Source organism: Myodes glareolus, chromosome 23, assembly GCF_982192425.1.
Source record: "Myodes glareolus chromosome 23, mMyoGla1.1, whole genome shotgun sequence".
Taxonomy (NCBI): domain Eukaryota; kingdom Metazoa; phylum Chordata; class Mammalia; order Rodentia; family Cricetidae; genus Myodes; species Myodes glareolus.
The window spans coordinates 29,136,638-29,158,875 of NC_142048.1; the positions used below are offsets into that span (position 1 = coordinate 29,136,638).

At 47.0% G+C, this 22,238-nt stretch overlaps 1 protein-coding gene across 5 annotated transcripts in view; it reads right to left on the minus strand.

Moving 5' to 3' along the window:
• The window catches only part of Fat1 (FAT atypical cadherin 1), a 119,156-nt gene extending 97,337 nt beyond the window's left edge, over window positions 1–21,819 (minus strand). For 2 of the 5 annotated variants that reach the window (XM_085680239.2, XM_085680235.2), the window contains exons 1-2: window positions 20,372–20,647; window positions 2,441–5,726 (exon numbers count right to left, since the gene is read on the minus strand). In XM_085680239.2, coding sequence (XP_085536365.2) covers window positions 2,441–5,726; window positions 20,372–20,434 — 3,349 coding nt within the window. In that variant the 5' untranslated portion in view covers window positions 20,435–20,647. Of the gene's footprint in view, window positions 1–2,440; window positions 5,727–18,314; window positions 18,463–20,371; window positions 20,650–21,053; window positions 21,302–21,721 lie in introns of those variants that run through there. The other 3 variants (XM_087901054.1, XR_015736210.1, XM_087901056.1) reach the window with 3 other exon arrangements.
• Window positions 21,820–22,238: the final 419 nt, after the last annotated feature.

The following is a 22,238-nucleotide window of genomic DNA, read 5'->3' on the forward strand; positions in this document are numbered from 1 at the left end:
CTAACCAGCGCGGTGGCCCTGCATAGGTCCTGATCACTCAGCGCAACATCACACGCACCAGTGTTAGAGGAAGTAAATGCAGTGGAAATGGGCCAGGAGCCAAGGGCTGGCCTGACTTCGGCCGGTCTGCCTCCAGTTTACTTGCATTTTGGGACTGTCTTCTGTGAGGTTCCTAGGCTTCCCTAAATGCCCCTACCTTTCCTCAGTAGACAGAAATCTTTTTCTACTTCTATACTGGACAAATTAAATTGTCCATTTAATTAAATTAAACTCCATCCCTTATAGGTGTAAAATCCCAGTTTCTACATGGTCCTTTAGAACAGCAATAAAAGCTATTTTCACCAAAAAAAAAAAAAAAAAAAAAAAGCCAAAAGGCAGTGTTCATAATGTAAGTCACGAAGAGATGAAGAAAATGCAAATTAGGGCTCAAATTATATTTTCTGACTCAACTTTAACTTCTAACAGCTCCTTATAGGCTTTGAAATTTATGTTGAGAGAAGAAAAAAAAAGACAGAGAGAAAGGAGGTAAGAATAACTGTTCTTGGGAAATTTACAGGAAAACCATTCATTTCGGCCTTAAATTATGAGTATTTTTCTATATCATTACCAGACCAGAAATTCTAATTTCCACTGGACAGCAGGACACGCACACACCCAAAAATGAGTCGATTTTTCAGAAAACTGCTTACCAACACTCTCGAATATGCCATTTTCCTCTGTCTTAAACTAATCCTGAGAAGTCTACATGAGTGATGCTGGTGGAATATAATCAATCAGGGGGAAACCCCTTGAATTAATAGACAACATAATTTTTTAAAAAGCCTGCATTTCCACACGCTGTGCACCCTTAGATGGCAATATAAGTTCTAGGGCAAATTATGTACGGCTAAAAACATAAACAAAGCCCATAGGATATTAGCCATAATATCAATCTTTAACATAACATTCTTTAATATAACAAAGGTCCCTTTAAAATGGATAGATCTGATATAGGATTCCCCTTTGAATGCTGTGAATGTTTTATTACCACTGGTTAATAAAGAAGATGCTTTGGCCTATAGCAGGACAGACTAGAGCTAGGCGAGGAAAACTAAACTGAATGCAGAGAGAAAGACAGCAGAGTCAGGGAGACGCCATGTAGCTGCCGAAGAAGAAAGCTGCTGGAACATTACCAGTAAGCCACAGCCTCGTGGTGATACATACAGATTAATAGAAATGGGTTAATTTAAGAGATAAGAGATAGCTAGGAATATGCCTAGTCCATTGGTCAAGCAGTATTATAATTAATATAGTTTCTGTGTGGTTATTCAGGTCAGGGTGGCCGGGAAACTAAAGTGCAGTCTCTGATTACATAGATCTGTAAACTGAGGCCCACCTCGCCCCAACTGGAGCTAGAATATCTAGCGTCCCTTTGTTTAGCATACTCAGGTAGTCAGAGTAAGGATTTCATCAATTTACCTACTTATTATAGTACTGTTTATTGAACAGTTTCTGTACAATGGGCACTTTGGGCTAGATGGTGGCAGAAAATGCCTTCCCTACAGAGCTCATACCCCATTAGAACACTGACTTGTACAGAATCTGCGTGCCCAGAGAAAAACTGTACATACTCAAGAACTGGCTGCCCTAGAGATTCCAGTTTTAGAACTGTATTCTGGAAAAAAAGCACATTGTAGCAAAAACACTGCCACCATTTCTAAAAGAAATATGAATAAATCCAACATGTTACCTTACTACTTCCTCACACAAGCCTTGAGGATAGACCAGGCCTTGTACAGAGCGCTTGCCTAGCAGGCAGAATGTACTAGGTTCAATCCCCATAACATTAAAAAAAGGTATAACAAAAAAAAAAAACATAAAAGAAACTGAATGTCTTCATCTTATAAATAAAAAGAATTTCAAGAAGTGTTTCACATGTCCAAAATCATGACTGAAAGAGGCAGCTGCAAGCCAGGTCTCTTCAGCCCAACAGTCCCCTGTCCGACAATGGTCTATCAAATCCCGAAGGGAGTAAAAGAGATGCTAAAGAAGTTTTCGCACATAAAAGTCTGGGTACATTGCATAATTTTGCAGGTGTGCAACACCCCCTAGATGGCATGCCAAATGGTGTTGATGTTACTGTACCAGCATGCAACCCTAACACCGTGTAACGCCTTAACCAGAATCCTCATCAAAGTTACTACAAAACCACAATGATGATCTTGATAATAGAGTACAAACTTTAGAGATCAGTATCAGGGGTAACGATTTCAATTTTCTTTTACTCCTCTTATGTACACTTAATCCTCCAGTTCCTCATAGATCTTCAGGGCCCGAAAGGACAGAAACACATATATGTACTTCAATGCTGAGCCCTAACAGAAACCAACCAGGAATTATGAAGCGAAGATGCAAGGAGGAAGGAGGAAGAATAGCCAACGAAAGCGATAATGGTACTTGCCTGTTACTTCATCTATCCTGAAGACACCAACACCAGAACCATCTCTAATGGAATAGCGGATCTCTCCATCTCTCCCAGTGTCCTCATCATGAGCTGACACGGTCATTACTGAGAAGCCAATAGGGACATCTTCTTTCACGACGCCCTTCTCCACAAAGCTGGAAAACACTGGCGAGTGCAAGTTCTCATTCATATCAATGACCTCAACTTCCACATAGCACGTGGAAGACAGAGACACTGGCTTCCCTTTATCTTTGGCCCTGACGGTGAGATTATATACTTGCTTCTTCTCAAAGTCCAGCTGCTGGACAATTCTAACCGCCCCACTGAGTTTATCCACATCAAAGTGGCCTTCTCCGTGGTCCAGGAGACTGTATCTCACCTGACTGGACTGACCGACATCAGGATCATAGGCTTCTAGCCACATGATTATGGTTCCTTCCGGCAAATCTTCTCGAACTTTCACAGAGTAATTAGGTGGCATGAACTTAGGTGGGTTGTCATTAACGTCCTCTAGCGACACTTTCAGAAGCACGGTGGAAAACAACCGAGGTTCTTCCGTGGCTTGGTCCCTGGCCTCAATCTTCAGGTAATGCACAGGCTGCACTTCACGATCCAAAGGCCGGATGATTTTCACCACGCCAGTGGCGCTGTCGATTGAAAACTTATCTGTGTCTGTGAGAATGGAGTACCTCACGTGTCCACTGGGGCCCAGGTCTTTATCGGTGGCTTCCACCTGAATGATGTCACTATTTATCCCCTTGTCTTCGCTCACCTCGACGAAGTAGCTCTCCTGCAAAAACTCAGGTGGATTGTCATTGGCATCCAGAACCGTGACATCCAGAAGACGCCATGCGGCCCTCTGGGGTATACCAAGGTCATACACGGTAATATTCAGGGTGTATTTGTCTGTTACTTCACGGTCAAGGGGAGACAAGACTTTCAGCATGCCTGTTTCCATGTCAATAATAAAGCAACTGTCATCATTTCCTCCAGAGATGGCATAGACAAGCTTTCCGTTGAAGCCAGAGTCGAGGTCAGTAGCGTTCATGAAAACTATGTTGGCACCCACAGGGAGGTTCTCCTTTACCTCAATTCCAGTCGGGAGAGTGCTCCTAAACTGCGGGGCATGAGCGTTGACAGAGTGAGAATCAAAGAAAATATCCTCCACCTCCTCCTGGCTGTGTAATTTATTGGCCTGCAGAAGCTTCTCTGCCAGCATTTTGGCAACGCCGGTCTCTTCACACCGCAAGTTTACTGGCTTGCGACTGGCAGCCACCGTCAGGTTGATGTACAACGGCGTGGCAAAATTTTCTCCATCTGTAGCTGTAATTCGCAAACTGTGAAAAGAAACCTTCGCACCCAAGCCTTCCAAGAGTGAGTGTCTTAATGAGAGTACCCCAGAGCTGGGGTTCAAGTCAAACAAACCCAACTCATTTCCAGCTTCAATCTGGTAGCGTACCAACTGAAGCTCGTCGGCATCAATAGCAGAAACGGTAGTTATCTGCTCCCCGACACCTAGGTCTCTGGGAATTGTCCCTTCACAGTTTATCTTCTCAAACAAGGGGGTGTTATCATTCAGATTATTGAGAGTGATCGTGGCGAGGACTTCAACTTCCCGGCGGTACGGCAAGCCCCAGTCGGAAGCCCGAATCCTTAGCGTGTAAACTCGAGGCATCAGTTCGTAGTCGAGGTTCTCCGAAGTACTCACAGAACCAGTGAAGTGGTCAATGACAAACGGCACGTGATTCAGGTTTGCTATACTGTAGGTCACGTAGCCATTCTCGCCCTCATCGGGGTCGATTGCGCTGACCCTCAACACGATCGTACCGATGGGTGCGTTCTCATCGAAGGAGGCTTTGTACGTGGTCTGTGTGAACTCAGGGGGATTGCTGTTTGTGCCGACGACTTTCACCATGACTTTGGTGGAAGCTTTTCTGTCACCTGTCGTCACTTCGAGTTCAAAGTGGGATGTATGTTGCCTTTTAATTGGTTCCAAAATGGAAATGAGACCCGTGTTGTGATTTAAACTGAATTTCGTTTTTGCAGGGGTACTTTTAAAGGCATACCTCAGATGGGAGTAGCTAGGAATGGCTTTGGTTAGGACCACGGGTGTATGTGGAGGAGCAAATTCACTGATCTCGGCCCTGTAAACATCCATTTCAAACTTTACCGGCCCAGCTCTGAACTGTGGAGAAACGACATGAATGACTTTCACTGGCGAAAACTGGGGAGGAGTCCCTTTGTCTTTCGCCTGGAGTGTCAGATTGTAGCCGTAAGGATGACTGTCCCAATCGATGCCCCCGATGGCTTTGACTTTGAAGGCTTTACTCCCTGGGAAAGACCTCACTGTTTTAAACTGCTGCAGAAGGTCGCCAGCCACGATGCTTAAAGATGCTATCTCCCCATTGGCACCCTGATCACAGTCCTCCACAGTGACAATGGCATATGTTGGGTCCTTGTCCAGCTCAGAGGGTGATAACGTCACTGCTGTTATCGCGGGGGCACATTCATTGGCCTGTTCCACGTGAACCGTCAGCTTGGCCATGCTGCTGATCCCACTGCTACCGTACAATTTCATGCCCCGGTCCACAGCCAGGATCTCCAGCTCATAGAGCCGGGTCTCTAGGAAATCGAGCCTGCCAGTCAAGACGACCACGCCACTCGTTGGGTGGATAGCAAACATGTCGGTTCGGTCTTTGAAACTGTAGTAAAATTCCCCGTTGGTTCCGATATCCGCATCCGTGGCGCTCACCTTCGCGATACTGGTCCTTATGGCTGTGTTTTCAGGCAGAGATACACTGTAAGAGGTGGGTGAGAACAACGGCCGAAGGTCATTTGTATCCAGCACTTGCACCCTGACCTTGGCTCGAGCCTCAGCATTAGTGTTCCTCTCAACCGCTTTGATGATCAGTGTGTAATGGTCTCTCACTTCTCGATTCAGGATAGCTGTATTTCCTCCTTTGGTCCTTATTCTTAGAAAGCAAAAGTCTCCAAGAACGTACTCTTCAGCTTTGAACAGGTTTTCGCTGTCCCCTGAGATGATTTTGTACCGGATGTCCCACGAGGGGTCTGAGATGTAGATGCCCATCTTTCTAGGGTGGCCAACGTAGGTTTTCGCGGCAGAGTTTTCATGCACAGTGACGTTGTACTGCAAGTGTGTAAACTGTAGGGAAGGGGTCGGTTCAAGTCTTTGGCTTCCATCACTGCCTCCAAAATGCTGGAGAAAGAGGAGCAGAAGCAGAGGCAAGGCCAAGGGTCTCCCCATTTTTGAATTCTTGGCCACCTGTAACAGAAGAAGAAAGAAGTGTTATTTCCGGAAATAAACCAGGAGTAAGTTACACATTTAAGCCTTACACATGTAAGGAAGCATTCCCCACCTACACAGAATATGAGTAAATGCTTTCGAATATAAACATCAACACCCTAACAAGTCTAGAAATAGGCCTGACAGCAAACTGTCTGTTATTATTGTTTCCATGTGTGTAAATGTTTAAGTTTGTGAAGAGGTGTGTTATCTGTGCACAGGTATGAGGCGCCTAAAGAAGAGGATGTCAGATGCCCTGGAAATGGAGTTACAGACGGTTGTTAGCTGCTATGTGGGTGTTAGGATTTGGACTCAAGAACACAAGTCCTCTGAAAGAGACGTGCTCTTAACCATTGGCCCATCTCTCTAGTCCTGAGTTTTACTGTTATACTTAAGTCTTCAGGGGAAACAAAAACATCACTTTTTGAAAAGACAGGCAATGGGTGCTGTATATCCTCTCTTACACATTAGGAATTATATTGTTAAAATCTTACGAACTTATTTTCAAGGGTGGGAAATCCTTTGGAACAGGGCTTCATGTAGCTCAGGCTGGCCTCAAACTCATGTAGTTGAGGATGGGCTTGAACTCCTGGTCCTTGTGCCTCTCACAAGCATGTGTCACCAAGCCAGGGAAGCTGACAGACTGTGCTAACACAAGTATTGCAAACATGCAAAGCGTCTAAGAAAAAGTCCGAAACGGTGCGTTTACACGCTCCCCTATAATGATACTTTTCAATCTCATTTCAAAATTTATCCTCAAGTTATTTCTTCATAAAAATAATTAAGTTCACTCCCTATAGCCTGTCTTTACTGTCTCATTTAGTACTATAAAACTATTTGAAGGAATTACACTAATCCCTACCATCAAATTTGTGCCCAAGTAATCTCTAAACACTAACGTGAGCACATAGTAAAAGGTCACTTCATATAATATAAAAACCTAAGCAGGCGACAGCTCTTCCTAGGGCAAAGAAGCAAATCTCACCCTGAGCGTTGCCATTTTAGCATCCCTGCTGCCAATATCCCTTGTTCAGAACCCTGAACAACCTGTTACCCGGGGTCCTCTGTCAAAGACGAATTCTGAATACACAAAAAACTAAATCATCCAAGCATCCTGGGGGAAAGAAGGCAGAACTTCCGGAAGGGCAAACAAAGGGTGACTGGGAAGGAGAAGAGGGAGCCTGAACAAAAGGTGGCCTTCAACAAGTGGGAAGGTAGGCCAGGCTCAAGGGGCTGAGGGCTGCCCGGAGACCAGCTGTTCTTTACCATGCCAACAAATTCATCCAGGAAAAGAAAAAAATCAATGCATCTTCACAAACTCCCAGCGCTGACAGCACAGCACCGAAACGCACCCTTGCAAAGTAACCCTTAAATGAATATGCATAAATTGTAAGTGCTAGCTAAGGTGAAAGAACAGTAGACTGGAGGGCTGGCTGGACAGCCCAGCAAAATTAGTACGGCGACATTAATTTACAGTATCTTAACGCAGCCTCTGCCAACCTGCCCCATTCGTCATTTTACCAGAGGGGGGAAAGGAGAGAACTGAGATGCCTAAAGCAATTAGCAGCTTAATGGATCCTGAATCAAGTTCACATTGGGCACCCTCACCTGCTGTACGACCATCACCCCTCCTCCTCAGCAGACAAGTCAGGACACCACACACATCTCCGACCTCCAGGGGAATGAGGACTACTGAACAGAACCAAAGCCTCTACGAAAACCTCAATGTGCTCACCACATCTACTTGGGGAAAGTTGAATTTTTGTAAAAAAAAAAAAAAAAAAAAAAAAGCAAAAAGAAAAGAAAAACAAAAAACAACCCTGTAATTTTAACAAGACAAGAAGAGAAGTTCCATTCAGCTCAATGGCAGGCATCAAGGTCACGCTACCCAACACCAGCACCTTCAGGACGTAAAGATTAAGCAAGGCAAAGGTCATAATCTAAACATATTTGAACGAGAAATATTAAAGTACATGTTAGGAAAATGTTTGGGAGACTATAAAAAGAAAGATAGTCTACAGAAATGAGGCCAGCAAGTTTTAGGAGACAATGTTGCTATCTCCACTTCCCGAAGAACAACTGTGTCCAGATTCCATTGTAACCACTCCAGTGTTCGCTTAGTTTTACAAATAAAATACTACATAGCCGTCAAAAATAAGGCGTTATTTAACATACCGATATGTAAAGATATGGACCAGCAAAACTTCACTGATCCCATTCATGTCTGCCAAAGGAGGGAAGAAAAACTGTATGTATATGAACAAGCTTCAAACTGAGAAAAATTCTTGACACAGTCTCACAAATTCTTGACAAAACTCACACTGGTAACATTTGGGGGAAAGAAGGACTAAGCAGACAGGGGATGTATTCGTTTATCCTGCACTACATTAATTTTTAGTTTAATTTCCCTTATCATCTGCTTGCTTTTTTAATTATTTAAGTCAAGTACTTCGACAAATATTGAATGACCACCTCCTGAGACTCAGGGACCGCACTGGGCAAGGGAAAGGGAACCAAACTTCCCACACCTGATGGATGATGCGCTCCCTGCTATGACAAATAGGCCGTGAAGAGAAAAAGAGCCCAGTGGATGATGGGTAAGGGCTTCCGAAGAAGCCCACAGCAAGAGACTGCACACGAGCCTGGGGAAAGTCATTTCCCAAATGTATTTCTCAAGCTTAGCATGAGTGAGATTTTTGAAAAGTAATGTCTGGGTTCTCTAGGACACAGTGGAATGGGTAAACAGCTAAGAGAGCCCTGGGGCTGGAGCCCAGCGGGGCAGGGACAGAGACAAAGGGGGGGGGGGGGACACCAAGAGATTTACTGTGGAATCATCTTAGATTTAGAGAGTATTTCCAGAGTGTCCGCACTAGCATCTCACGAGAGCAGGAGGCAAAGGAACTAGCATCGCCATGCACTGGAATTGGTCACATTTTTGATTAGACGGGGTTGTGTCACGAAGAGGACCAGTGTCATCTTCCACACATCATACGAGTGACACACATGACCTCCCAGTGCTGCGGACACTGACCTCGTCCCCACCTCTTCTGAGACATGTCAATTTTCTCCCTGACCTGCTTTTGCTTTTCTGTATGATCCTCTCTGGAAGGAGACCAAAAGGTAGCCAACAATTCCTTGGGTGGAGAATCTAGCGTACAACTCTGAATTCTCTGAGGTTAATTTGTCCATTCTCACCACATTTTATGGCCCTGGATTTTACTCCTAATAAAATGAGAAACTGCAGGAGGATGTGGAGCGCGGCCGTGTGGTCGCTGACTGCGGAAGGGGTCCCTCTGGAACTTGTGTTGAGAAATGTGGGCAGCATGCAACAAAGCCGTGGGGGGGGGGGGGAGATCCCCAATCCAAGGCTGCTACAATGAGACAGGTGAGAAGCCAGGGAGCTTGAACCATTAAGACGGATGCCAGAGGTGGAGAGGAGAGGTCAAGCTGTGTCTGTGGCAAGGTTCTCTCTGAAGAACTGAAGGAGAGAGACAGAAAGGACCACAAAAACATGGAAGGTTTCAAGACGGCTGCGCCGAGCAAAGAGGACAGACAGCATAGTTACTAGCAGAGCGGGAAAGCAAAAGCAGGGGGCCTGGAAACAGGGTCAACGGTTCAGATTACCACAAGATGTCCTAAGAGTTCAGATTATCACAAGATGTCTCCACGACTGATGTTCAAAAGAGTTCTCTCAAAGCCCACACGTCAAAGGCTTGGTAGCTAGCCCGTGGCACCCTTGAGAAATGATGGAACCCCAAATGATGGGGTCTAAAGGAACGGAGCTAGGTCACTGAAGGCAAGGCCTTGAAGGGGCTACTGAGACCCCCAGCTCCTTTCCCTCTCTCCCTCTCTCCCCATCCCCACCCCGCCTCCCTGCTTCCTAGTCACCACAGGTAAACAGACCTTTCCCACAAGTTCCCACCAGGATGTCCATGCACTCGGGGCCAAAGAACAGGGTCAAGTGACCAAGGACAGAAATCAAGAACCATTCCTCAGCCCAAGTAGATTACCTCAGATAGCCACCACAGCAGCAGACAGGTGACTAACACACAGAGGCCACGGCTGTGCAAATAAAGCCTCCAAGCAGGCAGCTGTGGTTTAAGCAGGAGGGTTCCCGCCTGGAGGCACTCATCTGAGAAACCATCAGGATAAGGACAGCTTTTAAAGCTAGGACGGGGAGGGAAGCCAGACTACAAGGAGCCTTGGTGAGGACAGAGGCAGGGAGAGGAGAAGAAGGAAAGGCAAAGGAGTCAAATTAGCACCTGAGGTAGGTGAGGAAACTCAGAAATAGGAACAGGGAAACAAGAAACAAGACACCAGCCCCTTTGAGTGCTTGAGGCCTAACATCCAGATTTGGGCATGCTCTACCTATGCCAGCGGCTGCCATGATGCCCTTCCCAGCACTGCAAAGAGGCCCTGGGTCCCCTCCCAACTCCTCGGTCATAAGAGAAATCCCAGCTCGTAAACATTACAGCTGTCCTCTCCCCATGGAGTGAGCCAATCACACTGTCCCATCGGATCCTCTCAGGATCCCCAAATCCCTCTCTTTCTCTCTCCATAACCAATTCGCGGGCGCCATGGGACACATCACAGGCAGAGGAACTTTCTGGACCACTCTTGACTAGCATTTACAACCGATCGGTTTTCTTTAAACTCTGAATTTGCTAACAGAAAGCCACCGTAACTAGGTGAAATTACTAAATACAATCACATAATTTTTTTTAAAAAAAAAAAATCACTTTTTTAGGGGATATTATTGATCCCACAGAAGTATTAACAAAGAACCGCGGCCTTGGGCTTCACGATCAAACTGTTACCCTATGCGAGGTACAGTTACACAGGAGGGAAGAGGACCCACCATTCTGTCTAAAAAAAGTGTATTATTATCTAAGTTTCATACTTAGAAAAAAATAAACTCCAAAAAGCATCTGAGCCCAGGGATATCCTTTGATATGTAGAAGGCGGTCACAGGGCAGGAACTCATAATTAAGTTGAAACTTCTAATTTATAGTTCACCAAATGAGAAAAGAATGTGTACTAAGTTCAGTTTTTAAGGAAAGGAGTCTAGGGTCCCTGTAAAACATTTTTAGTATAGAGTTATAAAACTCATACATGTACATGAAAAAAATAACTTTTCTGATAAAATTAAACTATGACCATCCTCATTTCTCTTCACTGGAGGACTTCATGTAAAATGTGCCAACAGCTGCAAATGCATATTCTTCATGAACAGCACACAGCGTCGGTGCAGAGACCATAGCTACTAATCTCTGTAGGATTAACCATATCTCCCAAAAAGAGGAACCTTTTCTGACTCTCCTGTTTCCACCAAAAATTTTAAAATTTTATAAACAATTCCCATGTTTAAGAGCCGTGGTAACACCTCAAACTCCTGAATCCTGTTCAGCACCATGACTTAGAGAGAGGTCACCGTCCTCACACACACCAAGCGGCCATTTTTATCCTCTACGTATTAGGAAGACAATAGTGAACTTTTCACTCCATGAGCGATTACCAAAATTAAAGTTAAGAACCAGGTGTGGTTCCCCCGGCACCCGGGACCGGCCCACACACACTCTGCAGCATCAGCAAGGGTCACAATGGCTTCGTTACTGAAGTTTAGGGCTTAATGTTCCTGTTACCGTCACCTGCTGTTCACTGGTGGAGACTGGACCCAATGCTCCATACCTACTAAGTCTTGAATAGTCACTAAGCCAGCACCCCTCCCTGCTTAATGTCATTCTTGAAGTTTTTTTTAAGATCTCTAAATGCTAAAGAAAGTCATAGTTCAAGGCGAAGTCACAAGCTGTGAAAAAGAACTGAATGCAAGTGACTTATTTTAAAAGACCACTGTGTTTTAGATAAAATAGTTAACGATCTGTAAGATTATTTAGAAGTGAAAAGGTATCTTCCCCCCAAAACAGAAGACGGTTACTCAGTTATAACGGTTGGTGATTTCCAGAAATATTTATAATGGGGAGATCCAAAAGGCACTAAAGTTCACTTTTCTAATAAATTAAGAAGGACAGTAATCATAAGGGTTTCTATTTTTTGTTTTTGTTTTGTTTGTTTTCTCATTTTTCGAGACGGTTTCTCTGTAGCTTTGGAGTCTGTCTAGAACTTGCTCTGTAGATCAGGCTGGTCTCGAACTCACAGTGATTCACCTGCCTCTGCTGCCCGAGTGCTGATTAACGGTATGTGCCACCACTGCCCAGCTAAGGGCTTCTAGTCTAACAACAAAGAACTCACAAGCATAATCTGTTTTCTGAGTACACATCAGTTTTGCTTTGTTTTTTAACACATCTTCACAGAATTTTCTGGAAAGGGGGAGGGGACCTAGAACTAGGCCGGCAGCTTCCAGCTTGGTACTTATCAGGTAATTACTTCTGTAACTTTCTATGTTCTTCGCTTCAACCCTAGAGGCGAACAGGATGACTATTCCAGCCCGACTTCTCTTAAATATTCCTTTGAAAGGATCAGCAACGGGTTCCAATCTGGGGACAGGCCTGACACACACAGTGCAGAACGGCCACCCTCCTCAGAATGGAAAACCTGCGTTCCCCTAATTGGCCTGCTCCAAACAAAAAAATTAAGTACATTTTTCATTTGCGTGACTGCTTGAGTGCGGATGCCTGAGTGCATGCGCGCATGCGTGCGTGGGTGCAACGTGCACATGACAGGATGTACATGGAAGTCAGGGTATAACTGTAGGGGTTAAGTTCTCTCCTTCTACCACGTGGGCTCGGAATCAACCTCAAGGACGTCAGGCTGTTATTTTATATATACACCCCCACTGGGCTATTTCACTGGCCCCCAAAATAAAAGTTAAAGGTGTTCTCACTCTAAGAAAGGCAAACACGGTTTTTGATGACCTGGATCTAAAATACAATTTACTATGTACATGAATCTGTGGGAACAAGGCTATTAGAATTATGAAGCCGGCTTTTCTGGCTGACATACGGCAGCAAGTGCGGGGGCACGGGTGTCTCAGCTGACACGGCATCTGCGGATTCCCCTTCTTCTTGACTGCGGCCATCCATCCACGCTGACGCTGCTCCTGCTCTGCCTGTCACACCCACGTTCCAGGACAAACTTTGCCCACAGAAACAGGCTGTTCGCCTCCTGTGAGTTAACTCCCTATCACCTAATGTGCTTCTCTCTGCAGACAGAAATAATTTACAGGATGCTTTGGAGCAGTAAGCGGCAATTACCATGGCTACTTCTTCCACTCCCAAATTAGCACAGCCTCGGTAAGAGCCAAATTATGCTCCCTGTGCGCTCAGGTGCATGTACCGGCACTTCGCTAAATGGCAGGTCGGGAAGGGGGACGTTCCACGGAGAGCAAAGTCAGGGCGAGGGCCCCTCACCTTCCTTCCTCTCCGGGGAGAAAGGGAGAGCCCCATCCTCTTTCCCCATACCCAAGAGATGGGGCCAACATCCTGGCACCATAAACCCCTGCATCTTCCACAGCTCTGGCGCTCAGCCCTCGGCAACTCTAACCCCCAGCAATCTTCCGCTGAGCCCATAAACACAGGTTCCTCCCTGCTTAAAACTAAACGGCTCTCAACCCTGTGTTTCCTTTCAACTAACACCCTTATTTTTCTTTTATATTGGCAGAGATCTCAATCAAAAGTACTTTCTCAGCATTTCTTTGACTTATTTTCACACTTCCTCCTCCCCCTCCCCCACCAAACCACAGCTATCCTCAAATGCCTTACAGAAATCCTTCACGGCCTTCCTGGCAACACACAGCTTCTTCGGGCATCACAAGCTAATGTCAAAGCAAATGACCTTCTGGGTTCACCTTCCCTGATGTTTCATATACACATACATACACGAACCTACCCACATACATACGTCATGCTTCATGCCACTCACCTCCCTAACCAATACCCTGCGTCCTTCCCATTGTCCACGTGCCTAAAACAGAAAAGCAATCCACGACACATTAAAAAACACAAGAACCTAAAAGGCAGTGCACTTTCCCAACTCTCGACTGATGCTTGGTACCTTATTCACACAAGAGCACAATGGGACAAACATAACCTTCCAGCCCGCCTTCCTACACAAACCTACAGTGCCTCCTTAAAGACCTCTTTCTCAGAGCGTCCAACAGGAACACCCCAGAGCTGAGGCCGCCCTCTCCCGTCCCTAGAGAACAATCTTCCTGAATTGCTGCTCTAAGTGGGACTGTCTTACCACTGGTTTTCCACTGCAAAGTAGCACCTTACCCAGTGTACTTTCCTATAATCCAGTGCAGAGTCTTGATTCCCCCTGCCTCGCTCAAATCTGCAGGCGAAGGAATCAAACACAAAGGAAGGGACCAAGAAGACATAAAATTGAAATCTAGCCCCAGCTCTTGGCATTAGCCAAGTGAGTGAAGTTAGGGGGTTGAAATACAGTCGTTACAGCCTCCTGCTATACTCGCCCATCCCTTCTTGCCCCTTGGCCCCTCAAATTCAGTTTAGATGGCCTTTTACTGCTGTCAAATCATCTCCATTTATAAAACGTTACTGAGACGATACATCAATTTTTGTTTCAATTTCTCAGAACTGCTCCCCCACACACACCTGTGCCATTACCACCTGGTTCACACGTGCACTTATTCAGACTCAGTATTTTAAGTATGTTAGAAATATTGCTTTCAGTCAAGTGGTAGTGGCGCATGCCTTTAATCCCAGCACTCAGGAGGCAGAGGCAGGCGGATCTCTGTGAGTTCGAGACCTGGTCTACAAAAGCTAGTTCCAGGACAGGCTCCAAAGCTACAAAGAAACCCTGTCTCAAAAACCATGGATGAAAGAAAGAAAGAAAGAAAGGAAGGAAGGAAGGAAGGAAGGAAGGAAGGAAGGAAGGAAGGAAGGAAGGAAGAAAAACTGCTTTTTCACCCCATCCCATTGAGTCTACTCTAATGTCTTTCTGATATCACACCCTCATTTGAATAAGATTTACCATCCTCCCCACCCTCGGCCTGCGAGCTCAGTTTATTCTTCTCTTTAAAATGTACTTTATCTTAAACTGTGAGGACATGTATCTGTATGGGAGTATGTGTGTGGGCGACCTCGCATCTCCAACAGCTGTATCACATATAAGTGGTTGCAAGCCACCAATGTGGGTGCTGGGAACAGAGCTCGGGTCCTCTGCAAGAGAAGCAAGCACTCACCATCAAGCCCTCTGACTTGGTAGATTTCTGCGAGGTTTTTACAAAGAACTCTGATAAATCTGAACTCTGCCTACTTTTCTAATACAACCCCAGTATCACTTACTTCAGACTAAAGGGGCACTTTCCCATAGGCTTGTATTCAGCCAAGCTGTCTTGGGCCCAGGACTCCAACCAGAGGCTGAGGCCTCTGATCTAACAGGACAGTACACCTCCTCCAACCTGAAAGATGATGCAAATGGAACTCTTCTAATACAGTTTGGTGCCTTCACCTTTCTCTGCAGTATTTCCTTGTTTCCTTGTCCTTAACCTTTGCCCCATAAAAACTATCCTCCAGTCTTCACAAGCCAACTTCCGCCACCACCATTTATTGTTCTGTGTGCCACCCTGGCCAAGAGAGGACAGTGGCCAAGTCCAGTGAAGCCACACCGGAAGCAGATCCAGGGGTTTCGTATTCTCACAGCTGTGGTCTCTTTTCTCTCCAGTCAGCAAGCCACAATCAAGCCATACAATCCACACACTATTTTCCACTGTCATTCCCTTGCCCTGGTATCCTGCCACCACACACACACACACACACACACACACACACACACCTCTGTCGTGAGGAACTCGTTCTAACCTACCTCCTCCAGGTGCTCCAGCTGGTTCAAGTGTTGTGATGTACTATTTTGATTCTAACAGAGCATTTCCTACACTTCTCTTCTCCCTCACTGGACTTCAGCTCTTTATGGACTGGAAATCTGACTTGTTCACCAATGAACACTGTGCCTAAGTCCCAATGTTTGCAAAGAAGACCCACAGTTGCTGGACAGATGGATAAAGGACTAGGAATGAAGAAGAGAAGTCAAGATTAAGCAGGGGAGAGGATACACAGAGGAGTTCTGTAAGAAGGCTTCTGTTCTCCTTAACACCAAATTCAGGCAAGGCCACCGGGCCAGCAACTGCATTACAGATGGTGGGCCTCTTAATTCCTAGTCGGCCTAAAATGAAGTCACCACCACTTCAAAACCCTTCAGAACTGGCTACAGTTGAAGCCACATCAGTGTCTCAGAGCAACTTTGTCACAAAACCCTATGTTTTAACATGCTATGAAGAACAAAAATTAAATAATGACTGAATTTCCCAAGGGGCTTATACAAAATATGTAAGCAATCAATGTATTTACCTTCACATATACAACGATCTCTTGGAATTAAGCAAGAATCTGAGAAGCATTTAAATGGAAAAGGTGAGCTTTTTTAAAAAAAATTGTGGGAAAGGGTTGGAGCTGTCTCCGCGGTTTAGAGCATTGGCTGCTCTTCTCAAGGACCCAGGTTCGATTCCCAGCACCCATGTGGGAACTCACTGCCATCTGTACCTCCATTTTCAGAGGATTTCGTCTAGCCTCTGAGGAAACCAGGCACACACATGGCACAGGACATACAAACAGGCAACACACCCATAAAATTAAATTTTATATTTGAAATCATTGCTATTTCTCCTTTGAGAAATAGCAATTTCGGGTCGTAAAAGATGTATATCATATTGTTTGAAAACACCTTTCCAGGATCTAAGGACAAACACCTGCAATTACACAATTAAGTGAGACTTCCAAGACAATCCTTGGTTACATCCTCCACACCATCTGCTCAGAATACTTCCCTACTGTAAATTCCCAGTCATGAAGATTAGAAGGAAGGTCCTTCAGGGTACAATCAGCTGCCTAGGCAGCATGTGAGGCAATAGTGTACCAACTTGATTTGGTTTATTCAGTCTATGTAAAATCAGCCAGACCTGGGTGGAAAACAAGCGGTTCCATTAAATGTCCTAAGAACATTAAGTAGAGGGGCCCCTAGGTCCCTTCCACTTCTAACCCGTACGGAAATGGCTTCTCCAGATTGCTGGCTGGAGAGCTCAATCTGAAGATGTATGCTCGGAGGGCGGAGCCATTCAAATGAATACCTTACTGCTTTAAACACACATCTTTAGCATGAATGAAACTCACCAGTCTACTGATACATGGCGTGAACCCAATAAAGACACGTCTAGAGGCTACTTACCCTCAAAAATGAATTCACAGGTGGCCCAAATGACTTTATGAAGGCCCCCTAACAACCTTACTTCCTTTCACAGTGGGGATTAAAAGGGGGGTGGGGAGAAAAACCCTGGCTCATTTAAGATGTTAATTTTTCAAGAAATGGGCACACAAAGGCAAACTTCTAAATAAAACTTACACTAAGCTTGTAAAATACTACTTTAGTCAAAACTGGGAATTGCATCTTTTTTTAAAAAAAATCATGTTTTAAGTATCTGTCTATCTTAAAATAAAATATTGAACAAGAAGAGAGGGCAAGTTCTCACTGCTAGATTAGAACAGTGATTCCCAAGACACAAAGCCAAATAACCTAGAATGAACCAATATAACCTGGGAGTACGTGGATAGAGATATGTGGTTGACTAACATAGCTAACTCTCTCAGACTGATGTGAAAAACATCACCATTCCTTAGTGTTAGCACATAAAAATGTTTTTAAACTATTAAATATAGACTACACGAAGCAGCAGAAATCAACTTTTGCAAAGTTAAGTACATGCCTTTTAAATCTTTTCTGACTGTAATTTTCTATGCGAATTCCCAGTTTAAAAAAAAAAATCTACCAGGCACTTGGGAGTTGCTTAACAAAAGCCACTTAATGAAACCATAGTGCAGGCACATAAAAAAAAATTAACTACACAGAAAATATTTGCGAATTTACTTTGCTATAGCACACAATTGTCTCCTTGTTTCCAAGCAAGGTCCTGCAATTCCCATCAGTGGGGGGTGGGAGTCTTACAAGACAACCAAAAGTTAGCTGCCTAAAATAAAGCATGGTGAGGACTATGAGGCAGACCCTCTCTTTAATAAAGACCTCACAAGTTTATCTCCCAGAGAACAGACAACCGCCCGGCCGCACAATTCCCCGCGGCTTAGTCTAGCAAAGGAGCCGCATTCAACCTCGGCGTTGCACTCCTCCGGGCACAGAACATCTAAGAAACTCTGCGACTCCATTTCGAGGATCCCACGCTCAAGTAATCGGCTCTGCTTTCATCTCAGTACTTGGGAAAGTCTCCAAAGCCGAGGCAGACAGGAGTCGAACCAGGAGCGGGCACTCGTGCTCCCGGGTCAGACAGACCGGCGCTGCGTGAGTACCGCGCTGGTCCCGGAACCGCAGCGCCCGTCCCCCGACTCCGCAATCAGCATTCCCCGCACGTCCCTCCTGTCCCTCCACCCCTCCGCCCCCGCATCCCGGAGCCGCGGTCGGCCACTCAACTCTGCGAGTGGGGCAAGGAGACGAGCTCCAGCCCCCGCCACAGTGCAGCCGGGGAAGCGTGGGAGGGAGGTCACCCACCCGGGGCCCCGGGCTCCACTCCACCCGCAGCAAACTTACTGCAAAGTTGGCTCGAAGTAGCCGCGGTGCGGTGGGGCGCACGACCCGGGTGCTCAGCGCGCCCGGCGGCGGGAGACCGCTGTGCCGGGAGCCGCACTGGGCTCGCACGTCCGCATGGCGCCGCCGGCCGTCCAAGCCCCGCGGAGTCCAGCCTGGCCCGCGCGCCCAGCGCCCCGCGGTGTGTATCCCTCCGCCCGCGGCCACGCCTGCCTGCGCCGGCTCTCGTTTCTCCAGCCCCGAGACTCCGGGATTCGGTGCGCGCAGCTCGAGAACCGCCCCGCCCCTGGTCAGAAGCGCCCGGGGACTACCAAGATCGGAGCCGGGCGTGCGGCGAGGCGAGCGCCCTCGAGGAGCTCGTAGTAGTGCTGGAGGGCCACTTTGGGGGACTGTTCTAGAATTTCGAGCTGGCTGCTGCGCCTGTTACTGCTGCGCGGAATTTTATTGGATGCTCCCTGCTAGGAAAGGGGAAACATTTGCTTACCCCCGCCCCCCCCAAAAAAAACCGACAGTAAGAGGGGGAGGAGAAGTCACCTACGGCGTAAGGGACACCTCCCCACCCAGCCCCCACCACGCATCTCTTCAGACTTCTCCCAATCTCCAGGAAATCCCCGAATCGGCATTTGAAAGCCTCGCTCCCCGAGTCTGCAGCCACCAGGGTGAAAAACTACTGAGGGTCTGGAAAGGAATGCAGTTAGGTCGGAATTTACTTCCTCCTGAAATCCACATTAAGGCCGGGAGGAGGGGTAGTGGGTGCACAAGTTTTCCCGAGACCTGTTAATGCAGATTTGGTTAGACCTCAGACCCTTCCAGACTGTGGCAGTGAACCCCAACGCTGGCCTCCTGGACAAACGCCCCCCAACCCCCGGGTCTGTAGGACTAAAAGCAGCTGAGCCTCCCAGGGTGCATTCTCAGCGCTTTATTCCTCACCAAGGGTCCCGCAGTCTCAGATCCCGGCCCCACGGCTACAAATTCTCCAGCGAGAATGGGAGATCTCCGGCTAACAGGCGCCCCACTTGCAGAACTCCTCTGGCGCCCGAGTGCCCAGCCAGCGCATCCCAGGGCTGCAAGTCCATCCACGCCGTGGGCAGTGCTCCAGGTACCAGCTGAAAGCGCAATCGGGAGTCAGTCGAAGCCAGGCAGTCTCGCTTTGGGACGGAGCCCAGAGAAGAGACTTGACCTCGGAAAGTTTGTGGGGCTCTAACATTTTAACGCCGCGACGACGAAGAGATCAGCTTTCCCTAGGAGCGGGCGGATGGGACTGCAAAGGCGAACTACATGGCAGCCGGGGGCTGGTGAGACTAGCTAAGGGAGCTTTTCTTTGGCTCAAAGTGAAAGTCACTCAAGCCACCTTAAAGGAAGGTGACTAAAAATAAAGATAATAATAACAATGGTGCCTGGCAGGTTACACTTAGGAAGAAAAAGTAGTGCCTGCAGGATGAGTGTGCTGATTTGTAGCTCTCCATTCCCCGCTCACTGTTTGGAACACACACAAATTCACAACACCCAGCAAATACGAGCATCATCATAACCCAAAGACTCGTCTGGCCGCGGCTACCAATTGCGCAAAGTGCTCGCGGAGTGACGGTCACAGAGTTCCATACCCGGAACGCCGCGAAAGGGAACGACCTGATCTCCAAGCTCAACCGGTTTGCGACCCTCACGGAATTTTAACTCTCAACAAAACACAATCACACAAGAAAGCCAGCCGTTGGGGGAGGGGATGTGAGAGGGCCTGGGGTAGTCAAGCTAGGGGAGGAAAAGAACAATAAAAAGTATAAAAACACACTATTCCGTAACATTAAATCGCTGGATTTTCTAAGTGGCACAAATGAATTCCTGATTTAAAAAATATTCAAATATATATGAATATTTAATTAGTGCTTAGTCGGGCTAAAATATCTTAAGAATACTTACTATCCAGGCTAACTGATAAACCTCACTGCCTGGAAGAAGTTGCACTCGGTCTCTACAGGAACCACTGAGAGCCAAAGATTTAGTCTCCTAGGCTGCCACATTTTACTAATCTTTCAGTCACCAACGAAACGAAATGGAGATACCTTTTTAGCTACGAGCGAATTGCTTTCACATGAAGAGAAGCGTAGTTCAAGTTTGACGAACATCCTTTAAGTAGTCCATCTTCCGTGACCCTGTTCCCAGAGCCTCGTGGAAATTAGGTGGAAGGGGGACTATTTCATCTAAAAACCTTTTCCCCTCAGCATGGCTTCTGCACCCAATCCACGCAAGCTGATTTTTGGAAATGTATTAAGTGTGGACCGGTGGAAATGAAGGCTGTGATGGAAGCGACCGAGCTCTGTCTGGTCCACGTCGTTAGTGTGCCCAGCAGGTCCAAGTTCGAGGTCTGCACTGAGCTAGGAGCTGGGAGCGCGCCTTGCCCGGTGCTCGGACTAGAGGGCGCTGCGCCACTGCAGATCACCCAGTCCCCAACGCGCCCTCCCTGGGCACCATTTCTATAACAAGTTACACTGGAAATAATGCACAAACGGCTTCGCTTCTCAAGTTCTTTTGAACAGCGCTCTGTGTGTATTTTGTGAATTCCAAAAGCTGCGCATGCTTGTCTTTCATTCCCGCGCCTCATAAAGGGAGTCCAGTTCCCTAAGCGCAGACCCTGCGAGATTCACATGAATTCCGCCACTCGCTTACACTGAAATATTCCCCCACATTATTTCATTTACGTTTAAACTTAAATTCTACAAGGCATGCACTGAACAAAGAACTCACCACAGTAGCCCGGTCCTCGATGCTCTTCCTTACAGTCCCCGGCAGTTGGGTAAATCCCACGCCGATCAGATTTTTGTTAGGAGCCGGGCTCGAAGTACCAACTTTGCCTCCCTAGAATCTTCAGCATATCCCCAACCAGAGTGCGATCCTCCAGTGCTGTCGGGACTCAGGTGGTCGCATTTCCAGTGGCTTCCGACCCAGGGAAAGTTTGAGCACCAAAAGAGGTGGAGAGAGAGCGCGCACGAGGTCTGGAGAGAGAAGAGAAGGTCTTCGATGAGAAGCCAAGTTTGTCAGGACATGTCCAGGCAGCCAGCTGCCGAGTTGAGGAGTTAAGGCCGGCAACTGCGGCGGATCTCTGCCTCTTTTTCCCCTACTCCTCCTTCCAGGAGCGGCTGGGGGAGGGGAGGTGACGTCAAGGCTCCGCCTCGCCCCCGACTCCCGGGCGCTGAAGGGTTTCTACGGCTTCAGTTGGCCTCCCAGCCAGTTGCAGCTGCGGACGCCCAGGCTGCAGCCGGCTCCCCCGCCGCAGTCATCTCCCTGGCCCCAGCCGTCCCCACGATGAAATATCAGCCACTCTTCTCCCCGCCGAGTCTTGGCGCTCAGCCGATCACAGGCTACCCTCGCACTCAGCACCGGATCAGGCTGCCAGGGTCCCCATTTGCGCTTACCTCCGGGGCTTCCAAACCCAGTTGGGCAGCGTTTCCCACGCCTCGAACTGCAGGTGATGCTCTTCCTCTTCTGCAGCTGAAACTCGTCGCAACGTGTCGCCTGCCCGGGTTTTTGCAGGGCGGAAGCGCGATCAGTCTCTACAGGCTTACTGGACGACTCGGACTTTGTAGTCCTCCAACTTCTGGAGATGTGATTATCTTAAATACTTCTTGATGTTTATGGCTGTCTGTGGTCTTTGTGTTGAAAATCACAGCGTCGTAATTTTAATCTCCAAATCCTTTCCAAATGCTCCTCTCTTTGGACCTTGTCTGAATCATAGATTTCGAGGAGTAGTGAGGGGAGAGGACGGAGGCGGAGCCAATTTTTAACGTGTCTTACAAGTGATCTCTAGTGATAGTGGCTAATACACAAGTCAATCGTCTACACCTCCAAACGACACAGATTTATAAAAATGCAAACCCTGTTGAAGCTCACTTTAAAGATGAACGCGTCGCTTTTATATAAGCGTCCAGGCTC